At 35.4% G+C, this 21,232-nt stretch overlaps 1 protein-coding gene across 2 annotated transcripts in view; it reads right to left on the bottom strand.

Moving 5' to 3' along the window:
- Window positions 1-2,887: 2,887 nt before the first annotated feature.
- LOC123313857 (bestrophin-2) overlaps window positions 2,888-21,232 on the bottom strand; it is an 84,253-nt gene continuing 65,908 nt past the window's right edge. For both annotated transcript variants that reach the window (XM_044898937.1, XM_044898945.1), the window contains 6 exons: window positions 14,701-14,826; window positions 13,540-13,647; window positions 10,993-11,226; window positions 9,353-9,605; window positions 4,408-4,575; window positions 2,888-4,266 (listed from right to left, as the gene is read on the bottom strand). In XM_044898937.1, the coding sequence (XP_044754872.1) occupies window positions 3,668-4,266; window positions 4,408-4,575; window positions 9,353-9,605; window positions 10,993-11,226; window positions 13,540-13,647; window positions 14,701-14,826 (1,488 nt within the window). In that variant the 3' untranslated portion in view covers window positions 2,888-3,667. The remainder of the gene's footprint in view (window positions 4,267-4,407; window positions 4,576-9,352; window positions 9,606-10,992; window positions 11,227-13,539; window positions 13,648-14,700; window positions 14,827-21,232) is intronic.

Here is a 21,232-nt window from a genome sequence, read left to right as displayed (position 1 = left end):
AATGCACTTTATTATAATGAGGATAAATTCAGATGCATACCACCCGACTATATGAATATCGACAAGTGTTACGATCTGAATTGAGCTAGCCAATTTGCCATCGTCAAGTCCCCAAATGGAGTACGCTCCACCGAAGAAAAGCAGATGCTGACCATGGTTTCGGCCTCATTTGGCCTCATCAGAGCAACATAGCATTTTTCCACGGTGGAGAACGTTTGGAATTGATGGAACTTTATTCAATGTTGTCATGTTCTACTGGGTATTATTTACCCAGAGCGCCATCCAACATGAAACGGTATCCGATTCAATCCCCTCCAGATAGAAACCAAGACGAAGACAATAGCATATGTCCCATATTTTCCCTAATTCAGTACGCCGATTCGCTTTTGCGAACGTCGAACGCATGATGAACTGAGAAGTCTGGGACGCGCTCAGGTCGCGGCAGAGTACGATGCCAGCGGTACAATAATGAAGAGTGATAACGCCTAAACGGCAATGAATAAAATAATGAGGATAAATTCAGATGCATACCACCCGACGATATGAATATCGACAAGTGTTACGATCTGAATTGAGCTAGCCAATTTGCCATCGTCAAGGTCCCAAATGGAGTACGCTCCACCGAAGAAAAGCATATGCTGACCATGGTTTCGGCCTCATTTGGCCTCATCAGAGCAACATAGCATTTTTCTCTTCATTATTGTACCGCTGTACCGACATTATTGTACCGCTGGCATCGTACTCTGCCGCGACCTGAGCGCGTCCCAGACTTCTCAGTTCATCATGCGTCCGACGTTCGCAAAAGCGAATCGGCGTACTGAATTAGGGATAATATGGGTCATATGCTATTGTCTTCGTCTTGGTTTCTACCTGGAGGGGATTGAATCGGATACCGTTTCATGTTGGATGGCGCTCTGGGTAAATAATACCCAGTAGAACATGACAACATTGAATAAAGTTCCATCAATTCCAAACGTTCCCCACCGTGGAAAAATGCTATGTTGCTCTGATGAGGCCAAATGAGGCCGAAACCATCTGCTTTTCCTCGGTGGAGCGTACTCCATTTGGGGCCTTGACGATGGCAAATTGGCTAGCTCAATTCAGATCGTAACACTTGTCGATATTCATATCGTCGGGTGGTATGCATCTGAATTTATCCTCATTATTTTATTCATTGCCGTTTAGGCCTTATCGCACTTTATTATTTCAACTTTTGATTAATTATCACTACCAATAAGCCAGAGTCAAAACATTTTCATCGACGCGATTTTGACAGATTTTTAGCACATTAGAGACACACCGTTTCCACATCCCGGAGGTAGGTAAAAAATGAGACGTCCCCCAACTGGTCAATTATGCTTTAATTGAATGTTGATCTCTATTTGAGTGAGAGTGAGAGATTTTTTTACTCTGAGTGATCAATCTAGCTTTCCTTTCTGGCGTTTCAATTCATCAAGGTGCTTTTAAGAATAGCTTTGTAGCCGGGATTTCTTGCTGTTTAGTTTAATTTCCGTAACCCTGCCATTTTCACTGTCCCAGTAGAATACGCGGAGGGATCGACGGGTGGTACGCCAAGTGCAGAGCAACCGCTCGGACTGACCTCTTTGAAAAGCCATACATCGAGCCTAGAGGTGACAGGACACTCCCTAATATTACGTAGGAACCTCAGATTCCACCTTCTCGCATCCTATTCGTGTTCCTCCTCAAGTTGTTACGAATAGTACGATTCTCTGCAGGTGGGAAAAGAAAGCACTCAATGGTGAACCGCTGTGTTTCTTTTTCCCATCTTGGTTTTTTGCCACCTCAGCTGTTAGTCTGATTTTCTGCTGGTGTGAAAACCCGGGGGAGCACAAAGCACACAGGGGTGAACCGCTTTGTTTTTTTTTCTGTCCTGTTGGAACCCTATCCCCGCTGAGTTCCGATTCCATTGTTCGCTAAGAGTAAGACTCGTTTCTGGCGGGTGAACGAATCCGTAACATCTGAGGTGAGTTTGAGATCGAACCCCCTTTATCTCATTGAAATCACCAGGTACTCTCCGAGAAAATCCCTTTTAGTTGTGTAAAGCATTCCACCTATTTTACTGTGATTTTCACTTGACTGGTCTCATTTTATTTATATCCTTGTAAATCGGTGGATTTTTGGAGTTGTCTAACAGTGCGTATTGTGTTTCGTGTTACGAAACAACGAACAAAATTCGTGATTTTGATTTCAATGATTCTCGCTAGATATCAAGGCACCTTGTCTTCGACTCGAAGCCACCTACCAAAGAGGAACCTCTTCCTCTTTGCACCTACCTTGGTGGTTTCCTATTTTTCCATTTAAAGAATAGCTGGACCTGGAGATATCCAGGGAATCATAATTTCAAATACTAAAAATAAATTTTCACCTCAAACTTTGAACAGAAATGGAAAAAAGAATAAGTTAAATAAGTTAGTAAACATTTAGATTTGTCATATTTCAAAGATTGGTGCAAAAAAAGAAAACGGTCTCAAAATATCTAAACATATGAATATGTTTGAATATCAAGTTTTATCACAGAGTAAAAAGACTTTCGCAGAGCATTTCTCGTATAGAAATGAGTGAAAATGAAAATGAGACAGGAAAACAATTTTCAGTAGTAATAACCCAAGGACATTGATAATTGTTCGAAAAAAATTTATAACATATTTGCAAAATGCTTGTTGCTTTTGGAAAAAGACCGACGCCACTGGCGGAGGTCTGTTTCCTGTAAGCAACAAGCTTGAGAAAGTTGTTAAAAACTTTTGTGGCTGATTGTTCTGGAATCATTTTCATCAGTAGAATAAAGCTTTCCGCTAAAAATTCTTCGGAATCATGGAAATCGTAATTTCTATTTGGTAATCAGAAAAAGGAATAATGATAGGCTTGGTTTATCGAAAAAAAAATTTATTTCATATTCAAATCCTGGAATAATTTTCACAGATCGAAATCGCTTAGGTATAAATGATTCATGATCATGATTTAATGGGATGAACTTTTCCGGATCTTTGATATTTCTCAGTTCATCTCGTTTTGTATTGATTTCAATTTCAAGAGTTAAAAGATATTCAAACAAACCTTATATTTTTTTTTATTCCATCTCAATGATCACAGTAACAATTAAAAGTAAACAAAGGATCAGATGGAACATTTGGTCTATTGTGATAAAATAATTTATGTACAATATATCGCTAATATTCATGGAAATCAATAATTCATGTTTATGGACTTTCTCACGAATCTATAGAAGTTTGATCAATCATTCAACTAGTGTTATTTGAGTGTGGGATATATTTCAACCTATTTAATATTGAAATCAATTTCGTATTTCATCAGGTTGATTCAAATCAATTTGAGTCAGACAGCTATATAGACTGCAACTCCACCCCAGAGAATTTACAGTTAATTTTATTGATCCAATAGTATTTTCCAAATCACACTTCCATGATATTCGGTCATTTCCCTTTGCGTGTTTCCAAATTGAGCAACAGGATTGACTTTATCACTTTTGCCGACCTTGTGTACCATGATAAAAAACTTCATTACGTTCAGAAATTCAATTCCTTCAATGTTCAACCTTCACTTAACCGTCTATTCAGAACTAGGTAGATATAGGCACATTATTGACTATGAAAATCACTATGGAACTGACGTTAAACTTTCACACATTTCACACAAACACCTCTCCCTTAGGAGAATTTGACGAAACAACTGACGTTTTTCGACTCTTCACATCGTCTGACACAAGAGCAGTCAATGATGTGGGTGCTGAAGCACTAGGTGTGATAGTGTGGACATCTGGTAGATCTCTGCCTTCCTCAAAATTCTGGAGAGAAGCAGTTGCTTCTGTACTGTTGGAGGACTTGGAGGAATTGCTCTCTGTACTGCTCACGGTACCATTGTCTCTCAGCATATCCTTCTTTTTCTCTATAGGAGTTGTAGGAAGTTCTGTGAGAATCAGTCCTTGGAGTGGACTCGAAGGATTGTCGTTCAATAATTTTTCTGAATTGAATAATGAACTGTTATCCACTCGGATGTGCCTGGTAGACATGGGACTATTTTTATTCGATAAACTGAAAGTAGCTAATTGTGTTGCAGTCAATGGGACGTTGAGCGGTCCAAGAGACGAGGAAAGGATTGCCTGGGCAAGAGCTACAGTTCCTGCTTGGTTGGCATGAAGTGTGTTGTTCACGGATCCGGTTCCGTCATTTTCCGGAATTGCCGAAAGGACTACATGTATGGTACCTTCACCACTTTGATATGGATATCCTGAAAGATGAATGATAATTATTGATTATTATTATTGGATATTCAGAAAATAAACAGAGGCATTTATGATGGGAAAATACATTATAGAAGTTCACCCTGGCAGTAAACATTTTTTATGGGGATACGCTTTACAAAACAAACCTTGCTGCAATTCCTGCGTCATCATCATTCCCGTATTCAGTTGATTCAGATCGGGAGGAGCGGTGGTAACGTTGAAACGAGTTTCCCTCTCAATAATTTCTTTCGTCACATCTGGTGTTGGTATTCTAGGCCTTGTTTTCACCGCCATGGAAGCTCCGGATTTACTACCTGTGGAAAAAAATTACCATTAATATGAACTATAGAAATTAAACATATTGAGTAACATATATGGGAACAATCAGAAATGGATGGAATAGATTTGAAGGAACATGTTTCTTTTATGAAAATACACACATCCTCTTGGGTGGCGCATAGTATAATCAACTGAACCATAACTGGTGCAAAATAACTCTTTCTGAATTGATTTATCATCTGATCTGGAGATAGAGTGAACATTATAATGCATGTCAGAGTCTGTGCTGTTTGTTCTTAACAAATCAGATATCTGTCTTTAACGAGGATTTCACTACAGTCTAGAGAAATATTTTGAAAATTATGTTCTCTGTGTCGAACTCATTAGTATACAATGAACAGACAGGAAAAAATATCGATTTCTCATAAAAAAGTCGTGTATGCACCCCCGTTTTTTCCATGTTTTCAAGGCTGACGATAAATAAATTATGAGAGCTGGAGGAAAAGTGATCGACGACAATTTTGTAGAGCTCAGAGTTCTACTGAAAATTCGGGAATACCCGACATTCAAAAATAATTCATATATAAATAATAAACAGTTTCAACATTGTAAATTTGATTTGAAATGATTTTTCATTAGAAGAGGTACTTTGACTAATTGAATGGCATGGAATAAATTTATACAAGTAGGATTAACTGGTTAATGGGCGGAAGCTAAGGGTAGATAGAGGTGAGTCAGAATAACCCATATTTGAAAGTCTATCCCTGTGTATAATCAAGATACAAAATGTTTTTTTGATTTTGCCAATTTCTTCAATCTCTTCAGTCTTTAACTCGTACAAATATTTTAACTGTAGATTCTTGGGGTCAAAACAAACATTTTTTCTATACCATTCTTTTCGATTCGACTCTGATAAAAAGATATAGCCATCTTAAGTTCTCATAACGAACTATGCCTCCTGTAGACAAACAAAATTCCCTTCAGAATAACAAGCTAAATCTATTACACTACAAAACTGTGAATCTCAAACAGAGTTGCATTCAGCCAAAGTACCCAATTTTCCGAATATCACAGATATTTTTCATTTTTGAACATCGAATTTCTTCGCATTATATGCCAGAAAATATGAAGAATACTTCTAGTTTACAAAACGTTCAAATATTCATTAGATAGCGTCCAACTTAGTTTCAAGAGTAGAGTTCTTTGAATTTTTATTATTTTTATGCTACATAATCGTCATAATGAAAAAGCGTTGAAGGGTGGGTGATATTTTGTGTTCAAAAAAGATTCATCAAATAAATGGGAAACTATATTACAAAATTCATTTCATTTGATAAAACCCTTTGTGAGATATGAACTAAAAATAACATTTTTTATGATTTTAGAACAGCCTATATTTTTCAAACAGAGCCGATTTGGCAAAAATAGTGAAAAAGGGTTTCTTTCGACCTCAAGAATCTACTGTGAAAATATTTATACGAGTCAAAGACACCCTGTATATTTTGATATTTGGTATGTTCATTCTCCGCAAGAACTAGTTTCCATACTGACATAGTTTACTGATTTTTTTTCAGATTAGGCCTAGGAAAATTGATAAACAAAGTGCAACTCAAAAAAACCCTGTTCATCAAAATTCCTTAGGTAAACTTCATAAGAAATTAAAAAAAAAAAAGCTAACGGGAATAAGGTATTTCTCGTAAAAGGTAATCTTGGTAGAACTCGATACTGTGTGTATACCGATTTCGGAATATTTTAATTTGAAAGTTATGCGTTGAGTAAAAACCGATGCTCGTATAAAGTAATGTTGAAGTATTGATTAATATTATTATTATTAATTAGTATGCATTGTGTGAATGAGACCCCATCGATGAAACGAATACCTATCAAAAATTGCGATTGAGGGCTTTCCTTTCTTGTAATGATTTTTTTCTTCAACGCCCTTTATCTTGAATAAAGATGGCGTTTCGAAAATTTTTCACTAAGCAAGCCCCAATTATTTTTCAGTTTTCTGCCTACCCTAGAGACCCTACCACTTTTTTTTCAAACATCCCTCTACACTCACTATATAGTGGGCGAATCACTAGATAGATTCTTAATCATGTTTCACAGGACATATTAGAGAAGGAAAATCATCGTTGATACAAATAGAGCTTTATTTCAAACAAAATTTTAAAAGATGCAGAATATTTGCTTGTGACACTAGGTTTGAATCTGAAAGCCACACGAGTTCCTCTGCATCACTCTGCGCCCAAGACTTGTGTCCTCTCAACACGTCGAATATGTTTCCAAAATCTTAAGGGCAATGTCGAAGTCAGCTGAACAAATAGCTGCTGCAGGGTGACATTTCCACATTACAATGAGTTATTGTATCTGGTTCTTATGAGGAACACAGTATATTTTTAAGCAAGAGAACACGCTGAGAATTTTGCGAGGTGTGAGCAACAGACAAAGTTACAGAATCTTATTCCACAGAGAAAAACAAACAGAACAGTATAAGGTAGAAACTTTTTGGCTCCATAACATAGATTTAACGCAATCCAAATTCAAGGAAATGCTGAAAAGGCTTATTATTCAGTTGTAGAATTTCTGTCCTAATCTAATATGTTGAATGTCTTGGTTTGTTTTTATCAAAATATAGCCGGATATAAAGGATCTTCAAAAAATTTTTAACATCGCAATGGAATTTGTATAACTTTTGTGCTGGTTCTTACTAAACGGTTTTGGGGCCAGGCGCGTAAGCAGGGGGGGCTATGGGGGCTCTAGCCCCCTCCAAGGCTTTTGCAAGAGGTCCCTCATTATCATTCGACACATAGAACTTTCAAGTATTGTTCGAGTAAAATAAGATTGGGCCAATAACGTTATTATACGAAGCTTTATTACAAGTACAGCCATATATGGAATATCAATGCAATTCGCGAGAATTTTGTTCGCGCTGTCATCTAGTAGTTCTTTCGGGGTGGGTGGTGAAAAATTCTCTATAGCCATCGGGGTGAATGAATTGGCATCCAAATATTCCTCACTTATCAAAAAAGACGGCAACGTTAAATAATTTTTCCGACAGTGAAATAGAAATATCTGGTATTGATGAACCAGACATTGACAAGGGTCTTCTCTCCATTGAATTAAAAAGATAGAAAAAAAAATGGATTACTTCAACACCAAATGATGCCGAATCATGTCCTTCATCAGCACTTGAGAAATGTTGCGAAGATTTTTACCCAAATTTGTACATATTACTTCAAATATTTCGAGTACTTCCTGTAACAACAGCTGAAGAAGCAGAGCGCAGTTTTTTTCCAAGGAGACTTAAGACCTGGCTCAGAAGCACTATGGCAGAAAACTGCTCGAATGGATTAGCTCTAATGCACATAAATTACGAGATAGTCATTGAGTCATTGATACAAAAATGGTTGTGACCAGATTTGCTAACGCTGGCTCAAGCCGGTTGGAGCTTAATAACTAAAAACTAGTAAACTTTTTGATATTTTTTTTTTTTAGATTTATATTCACAAGAAATTAATGTTTTTCTTTCATTTAATAACGAGAAAATAGTCAATTCTTACATAATTTAATATTTTTTCTTTTTGTTATTCATAATTTCTTATATATATATAAGAAATAAATAAATGTTTTTGTTACATTTTCCTCTTTTAGTGGATTTATAGCTGAGCCGCCCCCAAACATACCTTTCTGGGTACGCGCCTGTTTGGGGCTGTATATCATATAGAATGTCAAAATTGACACTCATTGCGATGTCATAATCATTTATGAAGACCCCGTATTCGATTGATGTTTCATGAAAGAACATGTACTTTTGATGGCGTTCAATGCTCAATCATACTTTAGAAGGTATACTGTATATGTAATGGATAGATTTTCATTCATCATAGAATAGGATAAATGATAAAAACGTGACGTGTGCTCGTTTGTGGGTCACAATAGACCACACTGGTCGCGGTGGCAAGTTTGGTTGTCCGACCAATATAGAGTCATTCGGGGCAACTGTGCGCACTTTTTCCTTTCAAGCCATACCCTGTTTCAAATGTTGAAGCTAGGAAAATTAAAACATATTCATAAGATGGAGAATTTTCTAATCTATAAGAAAACATCTAAAAGCAAACAAACAAAAACGTTTTCTTTCCGCAAAAAAAAATTTAATAGAGAAAGTCGGAGTGCGTTCACATGCCCCGTATTGCGGGTAAGGGTGCGCACCCTCACGGGGTAAGTGAACGCAGTGCTTAGTGGACCACACAATCAAAACAAATTACAAAATAATGTCATCAAAATGTTACAATATTAGAGAAATGCTGTTTATCGTCAATACAGAAGCGCCTTTTTACAAGCAGTGCATTATTGTTCATGCCACAATTCTATGCGCACACTTACCCGCGCACACTTTCCCCAGTAAGCCAAAATTTGAATTGACGTTCTTATAGAGTTGAGCAGCTAAAAAACCTAAAATTTTTTATTATATATTTAGATTAATATGCCCATGATCGAATAAAATATTGTTTAACACTGAGGGACTCAGATCTTGGACCTGGCAGAATGTGCAGAGATGCTAAAAATTAACAAGAAAACTAGTGAATTTGATTGATTGCAAATAAAAAGTTAACGAAACGTCGCACGGCGCACTCCTATGAAAAACTAATATGGCGATTCTGCGCCCTTGCTTCACCCAAATGAACCCCTCTTTCATATATTGCATGGTCGAGATATACGCACTGCGCACACTTACCCACTGCGCTTAGTTACCCCGAATGACTCTACTTCTCCAATCTGTAAGTCTAAAAACGAGTAGTAATATATCACCTGTTCGATGTCTCTGATTCTTTCCAGATTTTCTGCCGATAAGGCGATCATAAATCGATGTCTTATGGCCTATGGGGATACCAGGCAATTGTCCATTTTCTGGATTAGCATACACCGAGTTTCCTCTGGGTCTTGCAAAAATACCTCCGGAGGAATAGGCGGAGGAAGCAGACCTAACTGATCCCATACCAGTACGTGAAATCTGCCTCTGGAACCAATTCTTCCTCGGGTGTATCGGAGTATCGACACTTTCCTGAAAAATAACATTTCATTGGTCCATATTCTAAAATTTTTTGCTTTAGTAATTTAAAACTAGCAAATTTTCTCATACAATTCTATTAGGTTGGTCAGTTGCTTCACTTACACATACAATCTTAATGCGTGAAAAAAATTTTCTGACCTTGTCTATCAATTTCATCTTGACTGTTTTTATTGATTTCATGACCTGTTCATGATGTGTGCGAGTTTTCATCTTTCACGCTATGGCGATTATAGTCGGCAGGGAATGATCATTTTTATGGTCAGAATACAAGCATTGGATTTTTTTATCTATCCAAATTAAAAGCATAGGTATATCTTCGATTGATTTGCTTATGTTTATAGAGACGGTTAAAAGTGTCTGGTTAGAATAGAATCATATAATACGCCGGTTAAGTTCGTTAATGGTTCAAATCTGTCGCATTGTTTCAGATTTATGGGCCTTCAATTTTTTTTTCAATATTAAAAAACTGGAAATTGAATGCAAGAATTTATAAAATGGATTGAGTTCTAAGAATTATAGAGAACCTTAGTGATGAATTTTTTTTTTTTCAATTCGGAAATTGAATGGAATATAGTGATGGCAAAACCTGAACAGTTATTCATTAAATCCATTGTAGTGGCAACATTTTCATTCATCGCCAGTTTATTACATTTATATAAAGTAGGTATGGCTTAATTATCTTCCAACAAAATGAATCAGAGACGTCCTCGGTATGCTAATTTGAATTTTTTGTTCAGCTGTATGCATTTCTTCAGACTATATAAACGTCATGAAATTGGCAATTTCCATCCTCTCATCGAAGGTAAAAAATTGAATACCGAAATATGTACCAAGATATTTCAACCTGCATAGCCGTCTGATTCTACGAAGGACAATTGTTGCGTAATAATTCACCAAATTTCAGTTACTTACTATGTTTTTACGTTTGTTTTTCGTCTTCATTAAACCAATGAATGCATAGGCAGTGTAAAATAAATATCACAGTTTCAAACCAATAATTCATTACTAACATAACTCCAAACTGTTACTGTACAAAGGCAATGTTACAGGGCTGCTATTCACGAGCATTCGCAATATATGCGATCGTACGCATCGAAAAACTTTGTGATGTTTTTAACAGCAAATAGTAGTATTGTGTGCTTTCATATGGGCTAAACACAATGCTTTCGTGAAACGGAAAGCCCACTGTCGTTTGAAATAATTTCTTTATATCACTCTATATCGCAAACAGAAATTTATTCAATATTTTGGAAAAATATAGGAGGGCTCCGAAGGAAGTCTTGACAAGGGCGTCAACAGTGCTGACAGCCCTGAGTATGAGCCAATATTGAAATTGATAAAGGAAGAGAAACATATGCTCCAAAATTTATATACTCACATAATCGGCGTATGTGTCATCTGCCATAGATTTCTTGGGAATATCCAAGTTTGCATAAAGAGCATCTGGTGCTTTTATTTTGTAGTGGTCAGCAGAGCCCTTTGGTTCTTCCCTCTGATAATGCTCCGAAGCTACAGTATACGGTAGTTCCTTAGGTACAACTTCTTCCCAGAACTGATCTTTCAGGAGCTCTGGATGCTCCTCGTGCATCTCGTCCACAATCATGTAGCTGGCCTGAAAATTCACTCCAATTAATCAATAGAATAAATTTAACGCGTTACCTTGATAACCAAGGGGACTTCGAATACCCCGATACTTCAAGTGTTGTGTCATTTTTACTTCAAAAGAGTTAAACTTGTCAATAAACCAACCATATAGGTACGTAAAACATTTGTTACGACCGTTAGAAATGCAATAACCAATTCGTCTGATATAGTTTCTCCGAATATAATTAAGCCGAATTTCAAAATCAAGAATTGAGTTTTGGTTGAATTTTCAAACACTTGATGGAATGGTCAAATTAAAATATGAAACGAGATCGAAAATGAGTTTTAATAATGATGAAATTATATCAACTTTGTCGGATATTATTGACAAATATTACCAGCCATTTGATATAGATACAGCTTAAATAGGCTAATGATGGTTATTCATCATTAAAAATAGAAAACAATTTTGAAAATTCTATATAAGGCCAGAGCAATTTTTCCAGTAGGGGTAAAAATTCATTTAATACACTTTGAATGCACTCAATTAGGAGTTAGGTACTTCGGAAAGCTTTGCTGTAATTCTATAATTATTTTCTTGCATAATAATAAGTCTCATGAACCAACGAAAATTAACATTATACGAGGAATAAGTAGTATTTAATGAAATTTGTATTTTTCCGCAGGAAAACTGGTCAGTAGTTATACCCAGTTCGCAGTATTTTCATTATTATTGCTCTCTATTCCAAGATAGAAAATAACAGGGTACTTAATTTTCATCGCCTATTTCCAGACGTAATTAGAGGAAATAATTTGAACCAGTTTAATGATGTAGTGAAGTATAGCTACGATTGATTGTTCTGGAAAAAATTCAATGGATTGGATGACGTAATACCTGCAGAACTCATTAAGTTATTATTTCTATTTCTATTTGAAGCAATGTCTCGTCGGTGGAAAAAACTCATATTATAACCAATCTTTTTCTGACGAGTACCTACATTTCCGAAATGTTGAATTCTCGTAGGGGATATAAATAATGATAATAATTTAATTTTCTCAAATGGAAAAAAAAGCCATAGTTACACTGGTTTTATGTTTTATAGGTACTTAGGACTAGATAAAATTCGAAAATATTTCATAGAATAATACCTCCAGTATATTCATTAGTGCCATGAAAAACTACATAAACCATTCTAACGAATTCAGTTTTCACTTTGCATGGCATACTTGTCCCAATTGAATAGGAACCGGACGAATTCATATTTTATATCATTTTTCTCGAAATGTGGTCCTGTTTTTATTCCTGATAATATTTATTATCCTTTGGCGCGATTTTCAATTATTTCAAATTCTGTTCAATTCTTCTTCATTTTAAACCCTCAGCACATACTGAAGGCCCGTAAAAATGTGTTTAAAAGTATTCAAATTCGAGCTGTGAATTCTTTTGAAATTACTTATTGAATTTAGATCCAAATGATGTAAACCATAATCCTTAAGTGTATTTGCTCCATAAGACACATATAAGTATTAAAATTTATTCTTCAAGAATGAAAATGTATCTACTATCATAAGAGATGTTAGAAATGGAGTTCTTCCATCTCGACGCATTTCCTAGCACTTAAAATCAGATTATTTATTGCCCTTCTTATCATATCGGAATTTTGTTTAACTTCAGCTCAGGCTTCTTCTACCCTCAAATGCTCCCATGAAGTCAGAAGTGTCTGTCACTTTTTCACGAACACTCAGTGGGAACTGAAGGTTTAAAATGAGAAAGAATTGAAGAGAATTCAAAATAATTCAGAATCTCAGCAAAAGAAAATTAATATTATCACCGAAGGAATAAAAAACGGGACCGCGTTTCGAGAAAAATAACATAAAATATTAATTCGTCCTGTTCCCATTTCCTTGTGGCAAGTGTGCCATGCAAATTGAAATTTGAATTCGTTAGAATGGTTTATGTATTTTTTCATGGCAATAACGAAATTTCTGTGAGGGATGTGAAAAATATAGATTTTGGAGCTTCAATGAAAAATCATGATATTCTGAGTACTTGGAAGGCCCTGAACCCTTTGGAAGAGCTTTCGGAAGTGAACGAACCTATAAAATTTTATCTGAATCGGACAGTGCATTCCAAAGTTTTGGCTATCGCAAATTTAGCCCAATATTCATTAATCACCCCGTATCTCCGCAACTAATAGCCTTAGGATACAAAACAAGCAAGTTTTCTGAAAGGCCTGGTAACCTACATTCACCATTGGGCTATGGCCAACGACTCATGAAACACCCTGTATATCCATTTGAAGAAAGCTTTTCGATAACGCAACGAGTTCTTAGTTTTTACCTTGATATGTCTGTCGATAAGCCAATTCAATTCGAGATCGTCATCGTCTTCACCAAATGGATTTATCAACACCTCTGCCACTTTGAGCCAGCCGAAGTAGAAGCAGAACTGAAAATAAAGGGTTATATTTTTTTCGAGTTATTCTTATCCTTCAATTTCATTTCAAATTATTTTTGTGTGATTTAAATTTTAATGTATCCTTATTTTGGAACAATATTCATATGAATCATGACAATAATAATTATAAAATAAATGAAGATAACTCTTACAGAAACCAGTACGTATGTCACTATAAAATTTTTTATCGATAGTGCGAAAAGTAGCACTACGGAACAGTGATATTTTACCTCGCTAGTGCGTGAAAGTGAACAGAAATATCGTACCGTACAGAAATAAGTACGGAAGAATCGATGAAAAATGCAAGGTCCTAGAAAAATAGAGAGCTATTTTCACAACTCATGCGTGAAGTAATACTTTTCCGCACGCAACACCCGTAGCCGAGTTTAGGCTAGCAGTCGAGTTAGGAAAAGACACTTTACGACGAGTAAAGAACATTATTTTCCTGCGACCTCTCCTTCTCCATTTTCCTTCACACATTTAATTTTCCAAAATATCACTTTCCCGTATTAATGCGGAAAAACGCGTCGTATGGTCAATGGCAGTCGAGCGCGGGAAAGAGATTTCAGGCATGAGTTAGGAAAATTATCATTTCCACGATCAGTTTTTTTACACTTTTTTTTTAAACTCAAAAAGTAGAAAATGGTTATTTGTGCAGTTCAACAGTTTTAGCAGTTGTACAACGCGTGTTACTGAAAATAGTTCTCCAACATTTTTCACACAATAGTTTTTCTAATTTTGAATAAGATATGGCTATTTGAAATCAAATTAAATGTTACAAAACATCTATACAAGTGTTCCTTGCATAATCTGTTCAAATCGTACAGTTAATTAGGAAATATTTATTATTTACTTTTAACGGTTGTGAAATATTTCAATCAGAAATAATAAATGAATAAAGTAATAATAAGAAATAATTCATAACGACTAAAAGCTCTATGTCAAAATCAGAAAAAAATATTAACAATGATTGTTGAATCTTGGTTGAAAAAAAATATTTCGAAGACGAACAAATACAAAAATTGAATATATTTGACTACTCACCCTCAATGCTGTAAATAAGGGAAAATAGAAAAATTCTTCATCTGTGTTCGAGTTATCCGAAATGATTGGTTGTTGCTTTCCAATGAGTGCAGCTATAAAATATGTATATAACACCAAAGTAACAACCTGAAACCAAAATAGAGCATTAATTGAAGAGTCTGAAAGAAAAATCTTTACATTATTGGTTCTGCATTTATATCCTGATTTTCATGCTTGGAACCATTCTTGTGAAAAAAAAGTAACCTTTTTATTTGACCACATAAAGAGGATCATTTGTTGATAAATCGGATATAGGTTAGTGTTCAATGAATTAGTAATACTAATATAAAAACATTTCGTGGTATTTTTAATGTATTTTCGGAATTTCTGAAAGACTGTTTACATTTTCCTTTCACTAATATGTTACTAGCAAATTAACGAAATAACCTTCCAAATTTATTCATCTTATATTTTCATAGAATAATAATAATTTCAGGACACTGAATTTCCAGTTATTTTCATAGAATGAGATAGAGAGTACGGCTGCCATCGAAGGAAAGTGGCGATACACCGGTTTCGCCCTTATCAAACCCCGTCAGTACCGTATAATTGAATCAGTGATTACGACCAATTGAAGCATAGGGCAAAGGATTTTCAAGGCATGCACCACCCGCATGCAAATACTAAATCATTCAATCCGACACCTGGCGTTTAATTATCCAAGCTTTCCTTCCTATGGTTACTCGAAAAGAAGATCCCTGCAGAAGCTGGCTTTCAATATAATGACCTCTGCTCCATTTGCTCGTCATCGTTGGTTGAGTTATGCAGTACCGATGAGTTCTAATCGGACAGAAACCGGTCAATCGCTACTCTCTTTCGGAGGCGATGAATTCTCTGTAATTCACTCTCAATCTAGACCTGTGCTGGCCCAATTCCTTCTGTATTATTATTCATGGCCATATCGGCGTTGATTTTTTCACATACAAAAAGACCTTGATACCCTTCTCCACTTTAAATATTCACCCTGCTCATTTTATTTACTAGATATTAGATCGATATTGAATGGCCTTTTGGATTTCCAGTTTTTCATCAGGTGAAATAAATAATAATTCCATCAGAAAATTCATGCAGAAAATCAATGGTACATGTCGATATTTGGAAACCAGTCTTCACCTCAAATCACTATTTTTGTGATGGAATACCAACAGATGGTAATTTTCAAGTTTATCGTCGGAGAAACGAGTTCAGAATTGCGCTCATTGAATGAAGCAACGAGGAAGGTGTTGTCTCTTGAGTTACGGCAGTCGGCAGAATCGATCTGAAGGTTATTTTCAGAATCGATTGGTAACGACTTTTACCTTAAAATAACTTCCTGACATCAATAATTAGTGTTCAATTTCGAATACCTCTGGAGTGTAGGTAGCACTTTGAGATGACGTAAGAATATTTCAATAGAACATCATGGATACCTGCTAGACCGGCTGCAATTATTATTGTGTATACGAATGATGGTTTCGCTGAAGGAAGAGCTGATGAATTTCCAATAGCTAATTGATAGGATCATTTGGAATGCTTTGATGAGTCTGTAATTTCATTGCCAAGTAAAGAATTTCACCATATCATTTCATTTCATCCATCAAAATCTCTACAACTTCAATCAGTAGAGTAGTCAAAATACAATAATTATTATTATTGATCACAACCTAACGGCAATACGTCAAAATATTCCAACAATTCGAAATTGAATATCTTGGACCAGATGGAGTCTCGAACAAGCCCATCAAATAGTGATTCCCAGGAGAGTCTCGTTTTCTAGAGTCTCGTCTCGTCTCGTTTTCGAGACAAGACTTTATATATCATCGACGAGATGTCTTGCAGTGGTCTTGTACTCTCTCTCGCGAATATTATGGACAATAGAAGAGTTTTGATTCCGAAGTTGAAAACTCTGGAATCAGTTCTTCGTGTTCGTATCACTTTTTCCTATTTTTTCCCATAGAAAGAATATTTCAAAACCACGAGAAAATAAGTTGTTTTCATCGAAAACTTTAACAAAATGATCGATAGCACAAATTCTCAATTCTACTGCAATAAACATAACAAGATGAACGAACTTGGTATAAACTTCCAGGGTATGTTTAATTATGTAAAACACGAGCCCGGTGTTCTTTGATAAATTTAAGAAATATTCCATTCATTTGTTATGCTCATTATTTTTGAGGATATTTAGTTTGCATTCAATGGAAATATACATGGAGATTCATAACTAGTGCGACATATACACTAAGGATAGAAATATAGCGATAGGACCAAATATGCCTTGAAAGGCTTTTGAGTGGGGAAAACATACAGGGTGTTGAACTTGAACTACAATATATTATGATGTCACAACAAAAATAATTCATGGGTGTTGTGTTTCTAGGTGTGTCATCCTTAACTCCTGAAGGTTGCTGCAGAATATATTGAACCGTTTCATCAATGCTCCTGCACCAGCGGCACGGATAGCAGCCAGTCAATCCCATTCTGTTTAAGTGTTTATTAAACAAATGGCCAGTCATTGCTCCAGTCAGCAGACTCAGCTCTTTTCTCTCAAGACCCTTAGGCACAGAGGACGGTCTCTCGATGAGATGCCTCGAGTGCCTGAGACCACTTCCCGTACTCCATTCAGTGGAAAATTTTTTGTCCACTGAATACACCACAAATGCCTACAAGTACAGTAGCACACATGTGGTGTATTCTGCAGATTCTATGTTCTTTTACAGATGAGGAGATGAGGATGAAATACCTGATCAACTGACAGAATGCCTCACCATTGCTAGTAAACGAAAAATATTCTTTGGGCGACAAACCTGCAGGAGCAAGGAGGTCCTCGAAGCCATTCCAGGTAATGGGGATTATTAGAAAAGCTCTGATGGGGGTCTCAATAGACCTCAATGTCGAAGTACAACGCAACGCAACGCCCTTAGAAATCCAATATCTAGAATCTGTACAACACATCAATAACTCTTTAAATGTATGACTTAAAACTACATAGAAATTCAATTATTTTATCAAATACGTTTAGAATTTCGTCCCTATAAAAAAAAGGATGACAAAAAATCCTATCAACGACTAAACCATCCTCAGCAACAAAAGGCCTATATATTTCCGATACACCTTCCCTACTTCCATCGCAGAGAATGCGAAGCAAACTCATCGAGCTTTTTTTTACAAATAGGATATCATCTACATTGTGATGAAAGAATGACGGTTTACTCAATAATTCTGAGAAGGACGCAAATAATACAATGAAGAAATATTCAGAACTTCATTATTTGGGAATAACGTCGTTCGTTATATCGAGGTATTACGAGTTACGAGTTTCAACGGCTCTTGCTCCTATACTTTTGTAAATATATTTTCCTCATGGTTCAATCTTCAATTTTCCATCTCCAAACAAAATCTGCAGTGATTAGTTATATGTATTTTCAAATTGCTATTTTCCAACTATTTGCAGCAGAATTCACATTTCGTTACATAATAGCCGAAATAAAAGCTACCCTTAGTGCCTATCCAAGACTGAAATCAATTTCCAGCCTTACACAAATATTTCTGAAATTTAATGGCTTCATTTCTTCATGGCTTTGTTGTACTTTGAACTTCAAGTAAGCGTATTGGAATAGAATTCATTGATTCAAACATTATGGGATAGTAGACCGGTTCTACGAGAAGACGTTCACCTTGAAATAGTTCAAAAAAGTGCTAGACCTAATGGGGCACTGCCGATGTTCGCTGCTAAATGAAATATATCAAGATATGAAATGCAATTGCTAGATAATAATTTCATTCAATACATTGTGACCAATCATTCAGAGAAATTCGTCATCAAGTCAAAATTTTAAAATCCATATTCTGTGATAGCACATAGTGATCAGGTCTAACAATAAGATTATACTGCCAGATTTGAGGCAACCCTCAAGATATCGAGAATCTATTAGTTTTTTCTTCCCAAAAATTGTATTACAAATAAATGTCAATACAACATATAAAGCAAGCCAGACACCCCCAAAAAATCTTCTACAGACAGTGATAAATTCTTAATATCCTACAACTTCAAAACTTCTTTTAGTCTGTTAAGAAAAAATAGGGCATCCATATCTAAAAAGCATTCCGAACATTTTATTTATTCTTCATTCAATTTCCTATTACTTCGGCATGGGTATACTTGAAATCAAAACAAATTATGTAGTGAATTGCTATTGAAATTTTAGCTCATTTTTCCACTCATACTTAAATATTTTGAAAGAGTTGACAAAATTTTAATGAATATATATATATATATATATATATATTAATAATGGTTCCAGCTTATCTATAATAACAAAACATGATACTGAACTTCCTTATTAACGATAGTGGGCTAAAACTTCACACAAAACCTGCTTTTGGTAACTACCAATACCGGTAATACCTTCACATCATCAACTTGCCCCAAAAGTACAAATTTTTCTACCAAATTTGCCATAGATCTATAACATGAGAGAGCAAGATGAAGCGTTGTTGAATTGAAATGACAGTATACAGTATATAAATAGATGTTTACGATTTTATTAATCGAATAGTTTGTAATAGTCAATAATCTCCAATTGAAACACCCATTATATGTAGATACGGGCATGTACCTCAATATTGTACTTTTACTTGTCTGTTGAGAGTGTTGAGTCAAAAGACTCGTTCACTCTGTCGGTTGAGCAATACCTACTATGTCTGAAATAGAGTAATGAAGTAAAAAAGTCCCACAACGCTCAATTACATATTGGCATCCATTCAAAATGAAGCAATACAAGAGTCAAAGTAGAAAAAACGTTTAGATTGTGCGGAACGGTAAAAACATGGCGCTTCATTTCCGGAACCACTTTTTGAACTGTTGTCCTTTCTGTCTGATGAACAATTCACAATTCCTTATCCTTCACGGAGTCTCAATGTCAGTGTCATTGTTCTCTGTAATCGTAAATGCCAGAGACATATTCGGAGTACCATTTCGATATGGATGCAAAACAAAAAAACGAAATGGTTGACAATTTTACGCAGAGTTGCACACGAAACTGTATTTAATGATAACTCTGAAGTAAAAAGCTAGGCAAGTAATAGCTGTTTGCACGGTATAATGATTGTATCGTCACTGAGGTCGATACGAATTCAAGAAATATACGATAGTTCGGAATGAAATTAATATTTCTTCAATCAATAACTGAAAATGAAAACGGTGAAGCCTGTTATAATTTATTTTTAAATAGCTCATTTGCTGGCAACATGATTAAATATTTTTCTTCAACCTCTTATCCTTTTTCAAATCAAAACATAGACCTTGTGTTGGCACGTTGGAGAACCACCACACTTCTTTTTTCAATTTTTGCTTTCAGAAGAAAGGTACATGTTTGTACCTATTCACAAAACGGAAGGATAGGATAAAGTTAAGAGGTCGGAGAAAATTATTCAATTTCATTTCCAAAAAATAAGTAAAATCCAAACTGATCATCATCACTGTCTTAATTTGATGTTTTTGGTGGAGAAACTATTAATTTTATTTTTTTCAATAGACCATTGTGTTTCACGAAATTGAAAAAATTATGGTAAGATTTTATTTTCCGTGAGCCTTCCAACAAGACCACACATGGTATACAGGGTGTCCCGGGAGTAACAGTACATGCTCTTATCAGGGATAGAGGAGAACTAACTCAGTACGGATTGACTATAAAGAATTAATTTCTGGCTTTCCCTAGAAGGCTGCAGGGTTATTTTCGAAATTCAAGGAAATACTAAGCCCGTCATCAAAGCCAAAGTTATCAACGGAATTTATTGAAACATGCGGAATTTATTGACATATGCTGAGATCGAGTCATGGAGACATCAATTATTTCGATATTGCACTGCCAGGATCATTGATCCTCATGGTAAAAACATCACTTTGTATTTCGAATTTCAAAAAATTTTTTTCAGAAAGAACCTAAATTAAGCTTCAATACATGGTACCAACTCAAAGTTGTCACATCTACAATTATTTTTTCATGAATATTTGTACTAGGACAAAATTATTATATCTCGAAGAAGTTGTGAATAAATATTAAACGTTGGAATCTTCTTGAAAAAATCAGTGAAAGTGTAGAACATGAAAATAGTTAGCTAATATATAGAGAGATTAATTAGTTAAACAACAATAAGAGGCAAAATATTCTACCGGGCATGCTTCAAGGCATAAGTATCAGAGAAACATATTTTCAAAATGATGAAGCTGGACCCTATTTTGTCTTGAAAGTGAGGAATTGCCACTATTTACCCAAACAGACGGTAGGTCAAGGATCACTCATTTCATAGCTTCCTCTATCTCGATCGATTAGATTATTTTTTATGAGGAAAATTAAAGGATATGCTTTATGCTGAAGGCATCCAGTAAAGAGACCAGTTGTTGAACAGAATAATCAACTGTTGCGATAAATTATTTCCAAAAACAAGTACAATCGTTTTAAGTTTATTAGTTTTATTTTTTCAAGTGACTTTTTTCATGTTTTTTCTGATG

The sequence above is a fragment of the Coccinella septempunctata genome, chromosome 1 (genome assembly GCF_907165205.1).
Source record: "Coccinella septempunctata chromosome 1, icCocSept1.1, whole genome shotgun sequence".
In the NCBI taxonomy this organism is placed as follows: Eukaryota; Metazoa; Arthropoda; class Insecta; order Coleoptera; family Coccinellidae; genus Coccinella; species Coccinella septempunctata.
The sequence above is the reverse complement of the archived record's forward strand: the minus strand, read 5'-3'. Positions and strand labels throughout refer to the sequence as shown.